At 39.6% G+C, this 18554-nt stretch overlaps 1 protein-coding gene across 1 annotated transcript; it reads right to left on the reverse strand.

Moving 5' to 3' along the window:
- Positions 1 to 13214: 13214 nt before the first annotated feature.
- LOC131632959 (uncharacterized) lies at positions 13215 to 17688 on the reverse strand. The gene is made up of 2 exons (XM_058903670.1): positions 17184 to 17688; positions 13215 to 14962 (listed from the first exon to the last, which is right to left on the reverse strand). The coding sequence occupies exons 1-2, from the start codon at positions 17686 to 17688 to the stop codon at positions 13215 to 13217; spliced, it is 2253 nt and encodes a 750-aa protein (XP_058759653.1).
- Positions 17689 to 18554: the final 866 nt, after the last annotated feature.

Here is an 18554-nt window from a genome sequence, read left to right on the forward strand (position 1 = left end):
TGATTGAGTGAGAGATTGGGGGAAGAGAGTGAACAGGGTCGGGTCAATTTTGACCAGCCTGTTAGTCCAATGGCAACTGGGCCCGCCCCTTGTTTCCTTTATTTTTGGTCTTTTTTTGTTTTTTTTTTTGGTTCTTTTTTCTTCAGCCTAGAAAAAAAAAATAATAAACCCAATAATTAGTCTAAAAATCCCCCTTCTAAAATAATAACCTAATTGACAATAATACTAATATAATATTATAAATAATACTAATAATATTCTAACCTAAATAATAATTCTATTATTATCCAAAAAAAATAATCCTAATATATATATATAATTACTAAAACCTAATTAAAATAAAAACCTAATTAATCCTAATACTACCTAATAATAATCCTAATATTAATCTTAATAATACTATCAAATTAATAAATAATACTCCTATCAATAATCCTAATAGTAATCAAATAATAATAGTTAGTAAAAATTACAATAATAATAATAATTCTAATAATAATAATGATAATAAGAAGTAAATGGTAAGTTGACTAAAAAATTAGTAAATATATAAAATAAATTATAAATGACTAAAAATCCCGAAAAAAATAAGATAGATGGGCCAAATGATTGGGCCCTAGTGCCTCCTAATCTTAACCCATTTTAATTCAGGGTATTTTATAAGAGGGTGGGTTTGACAATAGGAATGTCAAACCCCATGACTCTTAATTTTGGCCCTTGATGAATTAAAAGACGCGGATTTGATTGGGCAAATTTTGGGGTATGACAGCTTCCCCTGTTCAATCTTCTTAAACCTGAAGAGTCAAATAGGCACGTCTGCCTATCGTGATCTAAAGGTAGAAGATGATTGAACACTGAGAATGCTCTGAAATTTGCATTTGTTGGGAGGAGGTTTTGTGGGAGATGGGCTTGAAGATGCCACCCAAGGTAGATACCATTTTTTCAGAATGTACAGCCAATGCTTTCAAAAGGAACCACTTGCTTTAATTATAGTACGGCCTAAAAAGGCAACCTGAATTTTGTGCAATGTTATGATGCATGCGATGTATGATGCATCGAGCTTCTCAAAATAAATGAGAGCGATGTATGTATATGCATTATGTATGAATGAGGTATGTTAGTTGAATGATGCATGATTGTTAGTTATGTTAATTGAAATATGTTAATAATTCTGAAAAGAAAGATAAAACCTTTGTGTGTTATTCCTGATGTTTAGGAGAAATCACTGCCGAGGGACTAACGCGATAAACCCATTCGAGAAACCTTTTGAAAATATTTCGTGAACCCCTTTGCTCGAGTGTGAGAGAAAAGAATCGTCCTGCTAAAGCCTGAGTCTTACATAGCGAGGACTTGTAAGGAGGATCACTTGTTATGATTCTAACAAGATTATCTGCACCAATAGGATCATTTGCGAGGGTTATCGCAAACTCACCTGCACCAATAGGATTATTTGCGAGGATTATCGCAAACTCACCTGCACCATTAGAATAATTTGCAAGGGTTATCGCAAACTCACCTACACCATTAGAATAATTTGCGAGGGTTATCGCAAACTCACCTGCACCATTAGGATAATTTGTGAGGGTTATCGCAAACTCACCTGCACCATTAGGATAATTTGCGAGGGTTATCGCAAACTCACCTGCACCATTAGGATTATTTGCGAGGGTTATCGCAAACTCGCCTGCACCATTAGGATAATTTGCGAGGGTTATCGCAAACTCACCTGCACCATTAGGATAATTTGCGAGGGTTATCGCAAACTCACCTGCACCATTAGGATAATTTGCGAGGGTTGTCGCAAACTCACCTGCACCATTAGGATTATCTGCCCTAGCTCGGACAAATTTCACCTGCACCATTTGGATCATTTGCCCTGGTTCGGACAAATTTCACCTACGCCATTTGGATCATTTGCCCTGGATCGGACAAATTTCACCTACGCCATTTGGATCATTTGCCCTGGTTTGAACAAATTTCACCTGCACCAAAGGAATTACCTGCCATGGTTCTGACAAGCGTACCTGCATAAGAGTAATCATTTGCTATAGTTCTAGCAAACTTACCTGCATGAAAAAGATTCACCTGTTTGGAGACGAGGGTCGGAGAAAATAGCATGTCAAATATTCACGACTCAAGGGTCGGGAAGGAAACGGTATGTTTAGAAACTCACGACTCGAGGGTCGGACATTCACGACTCGAGGGTCGGAAAACACACCTACCACAACACGAGGGTGGGAAACTCACAACTCGGGGGTCGGAAAACACACCTATCACAACACGAGGGTTGGGAACTGGGCTTTTGTAGGATGTGAATGCACTGGATGAGATGCATATGCTAATGCGTATGTATGTATGCTGATGCTGATGTCAATCCTAAGATTTTATCTCCTTATTGAACCTGCTCAAACCGTATTTGCACCTACACCACGGCTATGCTTATGCTGGCTTGGTAATGTTTATGTATGCGGGTAATGCTTATGTATATGTTGATTGCGGATGTGGAACAAAATAATGTCTTCTATAAGACTACCTGAAAAGGTTTCGGGAATGGATATGAAAAATAATGTCTTCTATAAGACTACCTAAAAAGGTTCGTAGTTTGTCTTAAAGAAGACCACCTGAAGAGGTTCTTAGAATGGACAGAAATTTGTCTTAAAGAAGACTATCGGGAAAGGTTCTTAGAATGGATAGAAATTTGTCTTAAAGAAGGCTACCGGGAAAGGTTCTTAGAATGGATAGAAATTTGTCTTAAAGAAGACCACCTGGAAAGGCTGAAAATGTCTTACAAAGACTACCTAAAAGGTTCTTGGAGAGGACAGTGAACGTCTTATAAAAGACCACCTAGAAAGGTTCGTAGAATGTCTTAAAGAAGACCACCTGAAGAGGTTCCTGAGAAGGATGACAAATTGTCTTAAAGAAGACTACCTAAAAAGGTACTTAGGAAAAGAATGTCCTGAAGAAGACTACGTGAAGAAGTTCCTAGAATGACAGTTCGTCTTAAGGAAGATTACCTGGAAAGGTTGAAAGATGTTTTAAAGAGACTACCTAAAAAGGTTCCTGGAAAGGACAATGAATGTCTTAGAAAAGACCACCTAGAAAAGTTCTTAGATAGAGAATGTCTTAAAGAAGACTACCTGAACAGGTTCTTGGAAATGGCGATGATTGTCTTAAAGAAGACTACCTAGAAAGGTTCTTAGAAAAATAATGTCTTAAAGAAGACTACCTGAAGAGGTTCCTAGAAAGGATCGTGGGATTTGTCTTAAAGAAGACTACCTAAAAAGGTATGGTGTAATGTATCAACCAATGTATGTACTGCATGACTTATATGTATTTGCATGATACTCCAATGATAGGTTATTGATAACCAAGCGTATATAGCTCGCCGGAGTTGTAGGTTTGTTGGATGCTAGCGTAATTTCCCAATACCTGTTTTTTGAATTTTGAAGATCGTAGTTAGGAGAAAGATTGATTCGAGGTTGTAAAGTATGAAGACGCCTTTTCTTTTTGCTGCGTGCCTTGCCCCAGCTTGACCCTTTGAATTATTCCACGCCTTTAACCTTTTGAGTTGTTTGCTTTATGGATTTGATATCTAATGCCCCAATGTTTAGTGAGAAAGGATGCCTATGATCTTCAAGCCATGAAAGAAGTGCCCCGAGAAATAACCTTGTCATATGTTTCGACGTTTAGATTGAAGGGTATGCCCTTGATCTCCTGGATATGGAGGGTTATCCATGGTGTTCTATCCTTTTGAGTTTGAATTTTTCCCATGTTTGACATGCCCCTGATTGTGATCGCTTTGAGGTGTGCCCCAAGTTGATGGAACCTTAGGAAGAATGCCCCTAGTAAATAGGATCTTTGCTTGTATGCCCCTGTAACCCTTGAAATTTTGCCCCTGTTTAGGAGAACCCCCTAGATGTGGTTCCCCCCATTCCAGAGTCTTTATTGGAAATGATCGCCTTTGATTACCCATTTCGAGATCTTCTCGATGCTAAGTATATATTCATAGATGACGTTTTACCCTTTGAGATGTAACTCCAATGCGATGCGTATGCAAGTTTTGAAGTCGATGTCCGTTATGAACTGGATGTTTTAGAAATTAATGCTTGAAGAAGCGTAGTGATTTAGGGATAGTTTTAACAAACCTAGGAGTCAGTATAACAAAATCCTGCTTGATATGCTTTCATAGTTAACCTTGCCTCAATTAGGACTTTTAAATGTTGTAACTTGGCCTGGTTCATGTTTTAAGAAACAATGGATATAAGGCTCAAAATTTTATTTATCCCACCCCTTTCTCCTTGATGTTCTCCAGATCCTGAAAATTCGCTTAATCCAATGGACGTGCTTTGTTTGCAAGAGAATCGTTTCAGTTTTGATGTTGAGCAGAAGCCTTAGTAGAGATCCAAGCATTGAATAAAAATGTCGTAGAGATCCAAGCCTTGATGATTTAGCAGTCACAAGTTTATCCTTTGTATTTCACCTTTGTTTTTATCCCTTATTTTTGCATGAACCAATTCCTTCGAGTTTGATCCATCGGGATGCCCTGATTTTTGCCTAAGTCCTTTCTCTTTTATGGAATTTTCCATTTTGACTTAGCGGGCGTTTTTTTTTAATGCTCCTTTTGAAATATTAATCGTTGGATACCGAGTGTTGTGACTGCCGTGTTGACTTTGATTTGTAAGCTTCACCTTTGATGCTTCCTCGATCTTAAATGATATATTGAGGAAGAAGATGTTGTGAATGTTATCTCCATTGCTTCCTCAATCTTGGATGAACATGAGAAAGATGATATGCTTGAGCCTTTGCTTGAATCCTTGCTCGGATTGACTGATTCTCTTGACAACCAAAATACACCATTGAATTAATCGAAATCTACTAATGCCCCTGGTCGAAATCAAGGTTTGAAAGCATATGTTTAGCTGGACTCAGTTATTCGTATTCGTCATTCTCCCTTAAGTTTGCTAATAACCCTAAATTAAAATAGAATAGAAAAGATGTGTGCGAGTGGAAACTCGTAGTGGTGAGCGAATGAATTGAATCCAAAACCTGCATGGTCATCCCATTAGAATTGCTAATCCGAAGGTACAACTTTTTATCCTGAATAACACTTAGCGATCGTAGGGGTTGAGATTCTGAGCATGACAAAACCTATTGGTCCTAGGGACAATCTCCTTTGTAATTCCATTGACCTTGTTTTATTCCTTAGTTGATGAACTTGTTGAAGTGAAGGGTAACCTCGAGTTCTCCTTCGACATGTCAAACCTGTTGGGAATGTTAGCGGTGGGTTTTCGTCGCATCGGAACTTCATGAGTTTCCTTTGACTGAACCTCTTTTGCTTTTCCTAAGGATAGTGTCACACCATTTGCAACCTCCATATTTTGTAGATTGACAGAGAGAACCTATGACCCTTTTGTCCCTTGGTGGGGAGTTAACACACGTCGCCTTCTCTCCATCGTAGTTATGCATCTTCGTTTAGAATTTTGCCCCAGTTGGACTAATCCTTGCCCCCAGGTTATCGTAGAGCATCCTTGTAAATTTGATATGTTCTAAGACGAACCCCTTTATGACTAGATACCCCTTGAATGCATCTATGAGGGAACTATTTTGTTGAACTAATCCTTGCTCGATGATAACCTTTGTTGTATTTATGATCTTGGTACGACAAGGCATGGACATGTGGCATGAGGAAAGACATCCTTTTTCCTCCTTGTGAGACCAAGTTCGTTCTCGATAATTTATCCTCCTTTCTCCATAGTCTACTATCCTTTTGATTTTTCTCCACGAGTCTCGAGAAATCGTCTAGCACGAAAAGTGTGGATGCGGGCGAAGATGCAAATGTAAATGTATGATTGCATGAAAATGCAAATGCATGCGTATGCGAAAGACTCCTTGTACGCAATGTAGACGGGTGACATGTAATCCTAGGGATAGCCTTAGAGGCGACATTAGACCCTATTGAAATTCTTGCGAGACAGCTGTTACGACACGCCAATGGAAATCCCTTAGATTAGGGAATATGCAGAAGGTAGCGGCTGGTGACCGTTCAAGACAGTCACCAAGTCTCATGGTCATCGAGAGGCCAATCAACGTGTACCAATGAAGTTGTCCTTGGTGGGAAGGTTCTCTGTGCGGAACACAACCTATCTAAGGACAATATCGGATGAAGAGAAATCCCTACAGGATAGGGATGAAAGACGTAGAGATGGGAATCCAAACCCTACAAGTTAGAGGGTGCGCGGAAGCAAACATGGAGTGACTTTTCAGGACAGTGACTATATCTTATAGCCATCGAGAGGCCAATCGAACGCATGCTAATGAAGTTGTCCTTCATGGAGGGACGCGTCGTTGTGAAAACACAAGGATGTAAAAGAAAATCCCTACAGGCTAGGGAGTACGTAGGAGTAAGCACTGGGTGACCTTTCATGATAGTCACCGAATCGCATGGCCATCGAGAGGCCAATTGACGTATGCTAACGAAGATGTCCTTCGAACGAATGATGCGATTTTCGAAGTAGAATCCCTATAGGCTAGGGAATGCATAGACGTAGGCACGGAGTGACCGTTCAAGACAGTCACTAGATCGCATGGCCATCGAGAGGCCAATTGACGTGCGTAAACGAAGATGTCCTTCGTGGGAAGGACACGTAGTTTTAAGAATACAAGGATATATAAGGAAAGTCCCTACAGGCTAGGGAGTGCGTAGATACAGGCGCGGAGTGACTGTTCATGACAGTCACTAAGTCTCATGGCCATCGAGAGGCCAATCAACGTGCATAAAGGTAGATGTCCTTCGTGGGAAGGACATGGACTTGGAAATAGAGTCCCTGCAAGCCAGGGAACGCGTAGGAGTACCTGCAAAAATTAAAATGCAAGGCATTCGCAGTATATAAATTGCACATATATAATAAGCACGTAAGCACATAAGCCCTAGGTTCATAGGTTCGACGTAACGGCTTAGGGAGCCTACCCTTCCCATGGGAATGTTCTAGAAGGTCTCATGGGATCGTTCGTAGACGTCGAGACCTTTTGTCTCTTTGGATTTTGGAACAACTCATTGGTCCATGAGGTTCGAATTTTAGGGGTTGGTTCCCAGGGAGATCAGCTAAATACCCAGTCCAGCCCTCAACAAGGTCGAGCCTCGTATCAGACCTTTCCGAATATTTAACCCACTCTGAGTGGAATTATAACAAGACTCGTAGGCGATGTAGTTCCCCTCTGGTCTTAATTATAATTCCCATGCTTAGGCTAATTAACATCAATCACATATAAAACCCAACAGTGCAAATTATAACAATTAAGCATTTTATACAAATATGGCAAATAATGTTTAATGAAAATAAAAACAATAAATAAATAAAGAATTAAATATTTATTAAAAAGATAAACCTTCCCCCAAACCCTAATAATGGCAAATTTGCCAAACCCTAAAAATTTCGCCAAAAACTAAACCGTTTACCAAACCTAAACCCTGTCAAGCCTTAGGAGCATAATAATTCACCATTGATGATTTGTCCCCAGCAGAGTCGCCAGCTGCAGCAACCTGCCCTAAAAATAAAGATTTTAGAGTCGCCACCTATTCTGAAGGGCGAATAGGAAACCCTACGCAATATAGAGATTGGGGTAAGTTATTATAATCAGGTCGAGGGAATGTGTTAGGAACCCTCAACCCTTTCCTATTGGCTTTGAATCTAAGGGTCAAGTTTTATGGCTAAAAATTAAGGTTAATAGCTAAGGAATTGAATTGGGGGAAAATTGAGATTTTAGGGAGGGGGACTCGCCTTGGTTATCCAAGTGCCTACGTATCTCCTTATGGAGAATCAGAGTCAACGTAGTTCGGGCACAGGGTTGTACGTCTTAGATTAGATTTGAATGGTTTGAAGGCATTTTGAATGGCCTATCGTAGTTTTGAATTTGATTTGAAAGGCATTTTGAATTGCCTGATTGAAAAGGATGAAAATCCGTAGTGTCGTGGTTTAGTGTGTTTTGAATGTTTGGGCGCACAACCCTGGTTTAATATGTCACCGTTAGATGCGATGATCAATAGATTTGATCAGTATAGCTAACGGATTAATGGGGCATTGCTGGTTACTCAGATCGATAGATTCGATCGTCGCGGGCAGCAAATTAAATGTATTTTAATTTGTATTTTTATCTCATGCCTAATGCGACTAATAGATTTAGTCGGGTCGAGAGGAGAATTAACGTTAATGTTTTGTTATTTTTATCTCTCGTCTAATGCGACTAATAGCTTTAGTCGGGTCGAGAAGAGAATTAGTAAAGAATTGATAAAATAAGTATTAAGGTTTTTGCCAAATGGCAGTGGGATTGGACAAACCCTAATAGTATAAACCTTTATAGGTTTTATTGTGATTTTTGTAATTAAAACTAATTAAATGGACTAAATCGATATGATCGAAATAATCGGGAGGAAATCCTAAATCCTAGTCTAGTCCTAATCTTATTATTTACTGTTAATTAATCCTAATTTTACTTTACTATTAATTAAAATAAATTAATTGAATTAAAACACTAATTAATCATTAATCTGATTAACTAATAAAAAATATGTATAAAGAACCAGGTTTAAATCCTATGTTGTTGCCCCTTGAAGGTCTATGGTGTGCAGGTGTATTGAAGAGCGTTCGATATGCCTTGAAGAAGATCTAGCGGCTGATACATGGAGGGTGTACCATGAACTTTGTTTTGATTAGTACACCAGATCCGTGAAGTTATAAGTGTGAAAAAATAGAATACTTCCCTGAGGATCGAACTCAGGATATGCCACTCATTGGCATATACGCTTTGCCAACACAGCCAGCTTCATTAGCTGATATTACCTTGGAGCCAAAACCTATTTAAGTATTCAAACGACGTAAACAAATTAAAAGAAAACGTCAGCGCGCCTCTGTTCTTCTTCAACCTGTGGATTTTTCTGGAAAAATACAAACGTATACCCACGGTTTCTCCTTCGTCGCTAAAGCCCTGTAATTAACCAAATCCCCAAATACGTAATATAAATCCAAGGAAAGGCCGTGAATTAATTCGAAACTTCCTCCTCAGTATAATGATACCAGTTATTTGGCCTGATTCTGCTTTAATCAAAAATCCCTAATCTGAAAACTCAAGAACCCTAACATGGTGGATTGTGTAATCTGTGACGAAACTCCAATTAAATGATTCAGAAACATTGCAGACATGATAACAAGCATAAATACACACTTAAAATTGGTTTATAACACGTGAATACGCGCAGTCGGACGTAAGAGGGTACACCAAAACCGTGAGCATGTTCTTGATGATTCCGAGGGTGTTGGTGATCCGTGATGGCCTGGAATGTTTCAGAGAGCTTCGAGGAATGCGATAGGATACTTTGTTTTGCTTGAATCCTTCAGAATCCTTGGCTGCTATCCCACTTCTTTCCACATTTTACCTTGTTCTTGCGCATAGCTTTTTGCGGACAACCCCCCTTATTTCTTCTTCTTTTTTTTCTTTTATAGCTTTAGGGTTTCTTTTCACTAGGAAATTAGAGATCCCTTTTCTTTTCTGTAGAAGATTTGATTTGTATTGATGTAGTGAAGATTTTGAACTTTTCCATGGTCACAAGCGTTGATTGAGTGAGAGATTGGGGGAAGAGAGTGAACAGGGTCGGGTCAATTTTGACCCGCCTATTAGTCCAATGGCTACTGGGCCCGCCCCTTGCTTCCTTTATTTTTGGTCTTTTTTTGTTTTTTTTTTGTTCTTTTTTCTTCAGCCCAATAACAAAAATATAATAAACCCAATAATTAGTCTAAAAATTCCCCTTCTAAAATAATAACCTAATTGACAATAATACTAATATAATATTATAAATAATACTAATAATATTCTACCCTAAATATTAATTCTATTATTATCCAAAAAAATAATCCTAATATATATATATATATATATATATATATATATATATATATATATATATATATATATATATATATATATATAATTACTAAAACCTAATTAATCCTAATACTACCTAATAATAATCCTAATATTAATCTTAATAATACTATAAAAATTAATAAATAATACTCCTATCAATAATCCTAATAGTAATGAATAATAATAGTTAGTAAAAATTACAATAATAATAATAATTCTAATAATAATAATGATAATAAGAAGTAAATGGTAAGTTGACTAAAAAATGAGTAAGTATATAAAATAAATTATAAATGACTAAAAATCCCGAAAAAAATAAGATAGATGGGCCAAATGATTGGGCCCTAGTGCCTCCTAATCTTAACCCATTTTAATTCAGGGTATTTTATAAGAGGGTGGGTTTGACAATAGGAATGTCAAACCCATGACTCTTAATTTTGGCCGTTGATGAATTAAAAGACGCGAATTTGATCGGGCAAATTTTGGGGTATGACAGTCGGAATGATGGTTGCAAGAGGTTGAGTGTCTTCGAGAACGGGAGAAAGCACATGAGATTTGTGTTGAGAAACATCTGCGATTGACAGTTAGAATTGATCAAAACGGAGAAAAGGGCAGAAAGTCCATCCGTCATTCGAAAGAGCGGACATTTACCTCGAAGGTTGTCAAGGTCAATGTGTAAACTTGAGGCTTTGAGATCCGATGTAGCGGTACCAGCATCATCCTACATTTACAAGGTAAAATGTGAACTTAATCATTAGAATTAGAGTGTAAAGAAATGGTTAAATTGTGAAACCCAAAATACCTTGGTCGGAATGTTGTCTGGACTGGAGTTATGACTCTCCACAATGGGGTTAGTGCTAGCAGCCTTCAAGGGTGAGTCCTCAGAAGATACCTTGTCACTCGAAGAAGTGAGCTTCGAAGTCCCAGATCCCTTTCCTTTGGCTGAAGGGGTGGCAGCTTTCTGTCTTTTATTTATTGTTTGTCTGGTGCGAGGAGGAGATTTATCTTCATCGTCCGAGTCGGCTGCTGGAGGAACTTTTCGCTTCGAAGGCGCTGGAGGTTTCGAGATCTGAAGTACATATTAAAACCAAGTGAGTGACATTCATTAAATTTCACAAGCTAAAATATAAGGTATCCATGTACCGTAGGCTTCTTTCCAGTGGTGACAGAGTCACTCCCACTCGTCCTGGTGTTCCTCAAAGTTCCAGAACCCTTTTGTACAGGGGCTTCATCGGGACCTTCATCGGGTCCAGGTATTTCATAGTCTCTTACTAGCATAATGTCCTCATCAGGGAAGTCGAACTTCATAGACTGGTATTCTTTGATGGGCTGGTGAGCCAGATGTTCTGCCAGTACACTCCCTTTTATTGCTTTTTGAGTGACGTATTGAATGTCATATTCTGATAGTAGCATTTGCCATCTGGCGATTCTTCCTGTGAGAGCCTGTTTTTCGAACACATATTTCAAAGGATCCATCCTCGATATCAACCATGTGGAATGGTTCAGCATATATTGCCTTAGACGTTTGGAGGCCCATGCTAGGGCGCAACATGTCTTTTCCAACGGTGAATATCGAGATTCGCAACCGGTGAACTTCTTGCTAAGATAATAAATAGCATGTTCTTTCCTGCCAGTTTCGTCTTGCTGCCCCAATACGCATCCCATAGACCTTTTGAGGATGGTGAGGTACATGATCAAAGGTCTTCCTGATACGGGAGGTACGAGTATCGGTGGCTCTTGTAAATAACGTTTTATGGTTTCGAAAGCTACTTGACAATCGTCGTTCCACTTGATTGGTTGATCTTTTCTTAGTAATTTGAATATGGGCTCACATGTAGCAGTTAAGTGCGAGATGAACCTTGAGATGTAGTTCAAACGACCTAAGAAACCACAGACCTCTTTTTCTGTTCTTGGAACGGGCATTTCTTGTATGGCCTTTACTTTGTCAGGATCTACCTCTATGCCTCGTTGGCTTACTATGAATCCTAACAGTTTTCCTGATCTCACACCAAACGTACACTTGTTCGGATTCAACCTTAGCTTGAATTTCTTTAAGCGTTCGAATAACTTTTGCAAATGTGTAATGTGTTCCTCTTCAGTACAGGACTTAGCGATCATGTCTTCCACATACACTTCGACTTCCTTGTGGATCATATCATGGAACAGCGTGACCACAGCTCGTTGATACGTTGCCCTAGCGTTTCGCAATCCAAAAGGCATCACCTTGTAACAGAAAGTACCCCAAGATGTCATGAAGGTGGTTTTCTCCATGTCTTCGGGAGCCATTTTGATCTGATTATACCCAGAAAATCCATCCATGAATGAGAATACTGAAGCTTGTGCGGTATTGTCCAATAGTATGTCTATGTGTGGCAGTGGAAAGTCGTCCTTTGGGCTTGCCTTATTCAGATCTCTGTAATCAACACACATGCGCACCTTCCCATCCTTCTTAGTTACTGGCACTATATTGGCGATCCATGGTGGATATTCAACTACGACAAGGAAACCTGCGTCAAACTGCTTGAGTATTTCTTCTCGGATTTTATTATCCATGCCGGGTCGAACTCTTCTGCGCTTTTGTCTGACAGGTGTACAACCCTCTTTGAGCGGTAGCCTATATACGACGATATCTGTATCCAAGCCAGGCATGTCGCGGTATGACCAAGCGAATATTTCTACATAGTCATGGAGGAGTTTGACCAGCGTTGCTTTTATGTCCTCGTTCAGTGTTGCCCCAATCTTGATTTCCTTGGGTTCTTTATCGGTGCCCAAGTTTATGATTTCAATGGCTTCTTGAGGAGGGAGCATGCTTTTGGATTCTCTCTCCATTAGCCTTGACAATTCTTCCGGAAGTCCGTCGTCTTCCTCATCCCCTTCCTCAGACTAATTAGCGAGAGCCTCGAGTTTATATTGAGTTTCAGCAGTAATATTATCGGTGATGTTAGAAGGTGATCTGCACATGTTTATGTTTTGCTTTTAGTATGCAATTATGATTGTGCTTTTGTTTTATGCAAGAATGTTATTTGTCATTTTAGGAAAGTAAATGCAAGAACGAGACGGTGTTTTCAATACCAAATGCAAACGACAATTTTATTAATAAACTCAAACTTTGAAAGTAAAAATGGGGCCCTTACAAACCAACTCTATGCTTCGGGCGAGGCATAAACGACATTGTTTTTTTTGGTTAATTGAAAGGGAAATAAAACACACGACAAAACAAATTACTTCGAAATATAAACTATCTCTAGTATCTCTAGGCTTGTCCAATTCTGTAGCTATTCTCCTGGTCTGATCATTCAGATGAAGTCGGATGTACCCTCCATGCTAGATATCATGGATACATGCTCATATCCGCCTGTGACAAAAGTTTGCGGGATCGGAGGGAAACATTGCTCTTCCTTTGCAGCCTTCCTTGTTGGTTGGTATCCTAACCCCAGACGATCCTTCTTCTCTTGAACTTCTGGCACTTTACCCCAGCCTTCCATTTTCAGGTCTTGCAGGTCTCTCCAGGATGTCACCGCCCTTCGTATCTTCTCTACCGGTAGTGTGACAGCGGTTGCTATCTCTAGTGCTTGGAAAGAGGTTTCCAACGCCCCTTCTCCGGCCTCGATGTATCGGTACAAATCCAGATTGCTAACAAATATATCCTCCTCCCTATTGACGGTCACTATAGAGTTTCCATCCACGAATTTTACTTTCGGATGCAGAGTAAAGGTAACTGCCCCAGCAGCATGAATCCAGGGACGTCCCAATAAGCAGGTATAAGCAGGTTCAATCTCCATTACTTGGAAATTGATGCAGAATGTATGGGGACTAACTACCACAGGGAGGTCAACCTCTCCAAACACTGGACTTTGTGACCCATCGAAGGCTTTGACCAACAGACGACTTGGTCTAACTACCAGACCCTCCAAGGCTATTTTGTCGAGAGTGGCCTTAGGCATCACGTTTAATGACGACCCTGTGTCAATCAGAACTCTAGATAGGTGAGCTTTCCCATATTGTATGGAGATATACAGGGCTTTGTTATGCTCTTTCCCTTGTGGGGGTAGCTCATGCTCACTAAAACTTAAACATGCCCCAGCAGTAAGATTAGCCACCATTCCATCGAATTGGTTCACAGTGATGTCTTTGGTCACGTGCGCGGCATTCAGGATCTTCAGCAAGGCGTCTCGGTGTTTCTCCGAATGCACTAGTAGCGAGAGGAGTGATATTTTAGATGGAGTTTGGTGTAACTGGTCCACCACTCTATAATCACCTTTCTTGATTAATGCCAAGAATTCTTCAGCGTCTTTGTTAGCGACCTCTTTATCCTTGGCTGTGCCTTCTTCAGTCGGGACCACAGTAGCTTGATTACTTGCTTGTGCTAAGTTTTCATTCGGTTTCGCAGCATTGAATATGCGGCCACTACGAGTCATACCTCCAGGCCCAACGATGTTTGTCACTTTCGTATTACTACTAGAATCATATTCCCAAGGGGCCACTTTCATTTTGTCCGCCGGATATGGATCTCTGACTGGGATGATCCTAGTGTGTACTTGCGTGGGTATCATCAATGGTGCTTTGGCGCAGGGGATGATTAATGTCTTCCTTGCTCCTGGACTAGGTATTATCAATGGCTCGTTCCTCTCCATCATGGCCACATACTCCTCCTCGGGATGTTCTTTCAACTGAATTACTCCTTGGTCCATGAGTCTCTGCAGGGTGTCCTTAAAAGCCTCGTTATGTTCTAGGACGAACCCCCTTGCGAGTAGATACCTCTTAAGGGCATCTATAGGGGAACTCCGTTGTTGAACTAACTCTTGCTCAGTGACACCCTCGATTGCATTGACTGTGCCATCGTGACGAGGCATGGGATATGTCTTCACATTAGGTTTGTCGAAAGCAATGGCTCTAGACTCGATTAGGTCTTGAACCTTGTGCCTGAAAGCCCAGCATTTTTCTAACGTGTGTCCAGGAGAATTAGCGTGAAATTCACACCTTTCATTAGGTCTGAAGTTAGGTGTAGCTTTTCCAGGAATTGGAGGTGGCATAGGTCTGAGTTCTACCAATCGCTCATTTACCAGATATTTCAGTATTTCACTTCTAGAGGTGGGCAAAGGGTCGAATTTTCTTTGTGGCGCTAGGAATCTATTTTGTTGCGGTGAGTAAGACATAGGAGGTCTAGGCTCTTGATGCACTACTGCCTTGGTCTCCCCTTCCTTCTTTTTAGCGAAGGTTGAGGTGGGCCTCTTTGAGTGATAAGAGTTAGACGATGCTCCTTGTATCTTCCCATCTTTGATTCCGTCCTCAATTCTTTCTCCGATGACCATAGATTTGAGAATCTTGAGGATACACTTCCGATCATCTTATCATAGTATGGTCCTTGTAGAGTTCTCATAAACATGTCAACCTGCTCCTTTTCTAGCAACGGAGGTTGGACTCGGGACGCCATATCTTGCCATTTTTGGGCGTATTCCTTGAATGATTCTTCCTTCTTTTGGGACAAATTTTGTAAATGCATTCGATTGGGTACCATGTCCAGATTGTACTTGTATTGCTTTAAGAACGTATTAGCAAGGTCGTTCCAGCTTCGGATATGTGTCTTTTCCAACTGCATGTACCATTCAACAGATGCCCCACTTAGACTGTCTTGGAAGAAATGTATCATTAGCTTTTGGTCATTGGCATAAGCAGCCATCTTCCTGACGTACATGCGTAAATGACTCCTTGGGCATGTAAGTCCTTTGTATTTTTCAAAGTTGGGTATCTTGAACTTATGAGGAATAGTCAAATCCGGAACCAAGCTCATTTCAAAGGTATCCACATCAAAAGCTCCTTTCATCCATAATTTCAATCACATAATTTTGCGGATTTGGATTCTCATCCTATCGACGCCCTAAGTCCATTGAAATTAGAGAGAAATTAGGCCTCTAACTTGTGATTCAAAGAAAATATCAAAAGAATGGAGTAGAAGATGAGTTAGAACCAAAAACAAGTCAAAAACTACAAAAATCAGCATTCTGCCCAGTGTAAATCGATTTGCACAGAGTGTAAATCGATTTGCATAACTCTGTTTTTAAAATCTGCGCAGTTTTCAGTTGTGTAAATCGATTTGCACAAGATGTAAATCGATTTGCACAACACAGTTTTCAAAAAAACAGCAAATAAAGAGAAGAAAACTTGTTTAAACATAAAACCAAACACCTTGTGATCTTGGATCAATTTGTGCACGAAAATGTATCAATTAAGCAAGCAAATCTCATCAATGTAGCACCAAAGGTGCATCAAGCATAAACAACAATGGATCACATCTTGGATCATGTAAAGGATCAAGAATTTTACCAAATCTTCACAAACTTTGAATCTTCTTCAAGAACACACAACCACAAGCCTTGATCTCTCACAATTGATGCAAAAACTAGTGTTTATGTTGAGGTTTAGCTCTAAATTAGTGAGGTTCAAGATGTGACTCACTAATTTGTGTGGAAGAGAAAGAGCTTTGAGTGATGGGTTTGGAAGAGGTGAGGAGAGAATTTGCAATAAGTTTCTTGGCTATCAAAGCTTGAAAAATGAAGAGGGGAGTGCCTCAATTTATAGCACTTAGGCTTGGGAAATTTTGTGGCTTAGAGTTAGGATTGGAAAATAGAATTAGGCTTGGAAAAGTGATTTGGAGCCAAAAATGAAATCCAATGGTCTTGATGCAATCACATGAGGGTACATGATTAGATGATGTAGGAAATCAAATGTGAGAACCAAGTCATGCTTCCCATGCTTGCAAATGATGTCAACACTTCAAAAAGCTGAAATTTGCCTTCATTTTTCCAAATTCGTGCTGGTGCAATCGATTTGCACATTATGCAAATCTATTTACATGGCTGAAAAAAGGCAAAATCTGGGGCAAAAACAGTTATGCAAATCGATTGCTGTCTTATGCAAATCGATTTGCACTGATGGCAGAAGCAAATCTGGTGCAGAAACAGTTGTGTAAATCGATTTACACCTTATGCAAATCGATTTGCACAGAGAAAATGTTGAAAATGCCCCTTTGATGGGTATTTTGACTTGGTACCTACAAAACACAAACATACAAGAGCACAAGGCAATATTTTTGGTATTTTGGTTAGTAAAACAATATACACAAACTAAAACATGGGTGCTCGATGATTCCTTTGCAGATGAATTGAGCACAGCATTGCAAGTAGAGATCTAGGTTAAAACTTCTTGATTGATGATTGGTATGCAAATGATGTGTGATCTTAGGGTCAAAAATTGGGGTATGACACCTTGTACTGCTTTCAGCCTTTCTTCTAACGCTTTGATCTGTCCATTATTTCTAGCATTTTCTTCAGAATCAGATTGGGTTTGCTTATGCTGGGGTTCCTGATTCGTTTCGTCCGCTTCCCCATATTGCAAATCCACGTAGTCCTCATCCTTAGGTGGATTATTAGCAGGGATGTGAACAGTGCGAGGTGCCCCTTCTTTCTGGATGGTGGGAATGAATCCTTTATGGGAAGCTTCTCCCTCTTCCTGGGTTCTGGTAACTCTCTTAGAGGAGTGAGCATTTGATTTGCGAGGGTCGAAGCCCTGAACAAATCCTAACAGCGGGTTGCCATCGTTCGGTATTTCCTCATACTGATTCCGAGCTTCCCTAGCCCTTTCCTGTTCATCCCTGATGTCCTTCATGAGACTCAACATCTGAGCCATTCCTCCTTTAATCTCATCTACAGTGCCTTTCAACTGAGTTACTTCTTCGCGAAGGGCGGCTTGATTCTGTTCTAGTTGTTCCATAGTTTTCTTCTTCTGAGCACGGGTTTGGTATGGTGGTATGATTGCTTGGTTGCCTTCTCCAATGATGTGACTGGAGATAAAGATAGTTTTTTCTCTTTTAATGTTTTGAAAATAAATTATGGTATGCATGATATGAATGTTATGCTTATGCTATGTTCATGTCTTATCAACATTATTATAGTAAATATATATATACTCCTTCTCTTTTTTTTATATTCTTCTCTTTTTTTTTATAATTGTTCTTCTCTTTTTTTTATAATTATTTGGTGAATATTATAGGAACAATAAGTAATGCGAAAAATAAACACACTTTATTAATTAAAAGAAAATACCACTTTATTGTTGGTTCACAAATAGGAATGGAAACTGAAATTAAAATACTTGGAATAAAAGCAACAAAGAAATAAAATAAAACTAGGAACGCTTTTGGACGTCTTCTCAGAACTTGTCTACCATATCCCTACAAAGCTCCATAAACTCTTTGACTTCTTTAGTAAGGATGATAGGAGATGATTCCGCCTTTGCCAAACTCTTTGGAATGTATTGTATTAAATCATTACACAAGAAGACTAGCTTATCATAATTATCGCGGCATTTTTCGTAGTCTTCAAGCATCTTAGGAACCATGCCCACATGTTCATTTGCCGTAGAAACAATTGTGTAAAGCCTTTTCCAATGATCTCTTTCATCCGTGGCTGCCTCGTATATCTCTCTTTGCCTTATGAACACTTGCCTAAGTGATGCCATAGCTTGAAGTGCCCTATCGTACTCACCGGTGCGCTGTAAAAGTGCTCCCTCCGTAGCTATTCTTCTTGCGCGCTCTTCTTGTCCAGAATTGCGAGCTTCTTGAAGATCAAACTTTAGAT

This window comes from Vicia villosa, unplaced genomic scaffold, assembly GCF_029867415.1.
Source record: "Vicia villosa cultivar HV-30 ecotype Madison, WI unplaced genomic scaffold, Vvil1.0 ctg.001055F_1_1, whole genome shotgun sequence".
Classification (NCBI taxonomy): domain Eukaryota; kingdom Viridiplantae; phylum Streptophyta; class Magnoliopsida; order Fabales; family Fabaceae; genus Vicia; species Vicia villosa.

Bases quoted from the DNA above. Each gene is read 5' to 3' on its own strand.
- LOC131632959 (XM_058903670.1), bottom strand. From the start codon at position 17,688: ATGGAACAACTAGAACAGAATCAAGCCGCCCTTCGCGAAGAAGTAACT. The intron at 14,963-17,183 runs GTGTCATACCCC...AGCGATTGGTAG, and splicing joins AAGGCTGAAAGCAGTACAAG to AACTCAGACCTATGCCACCT.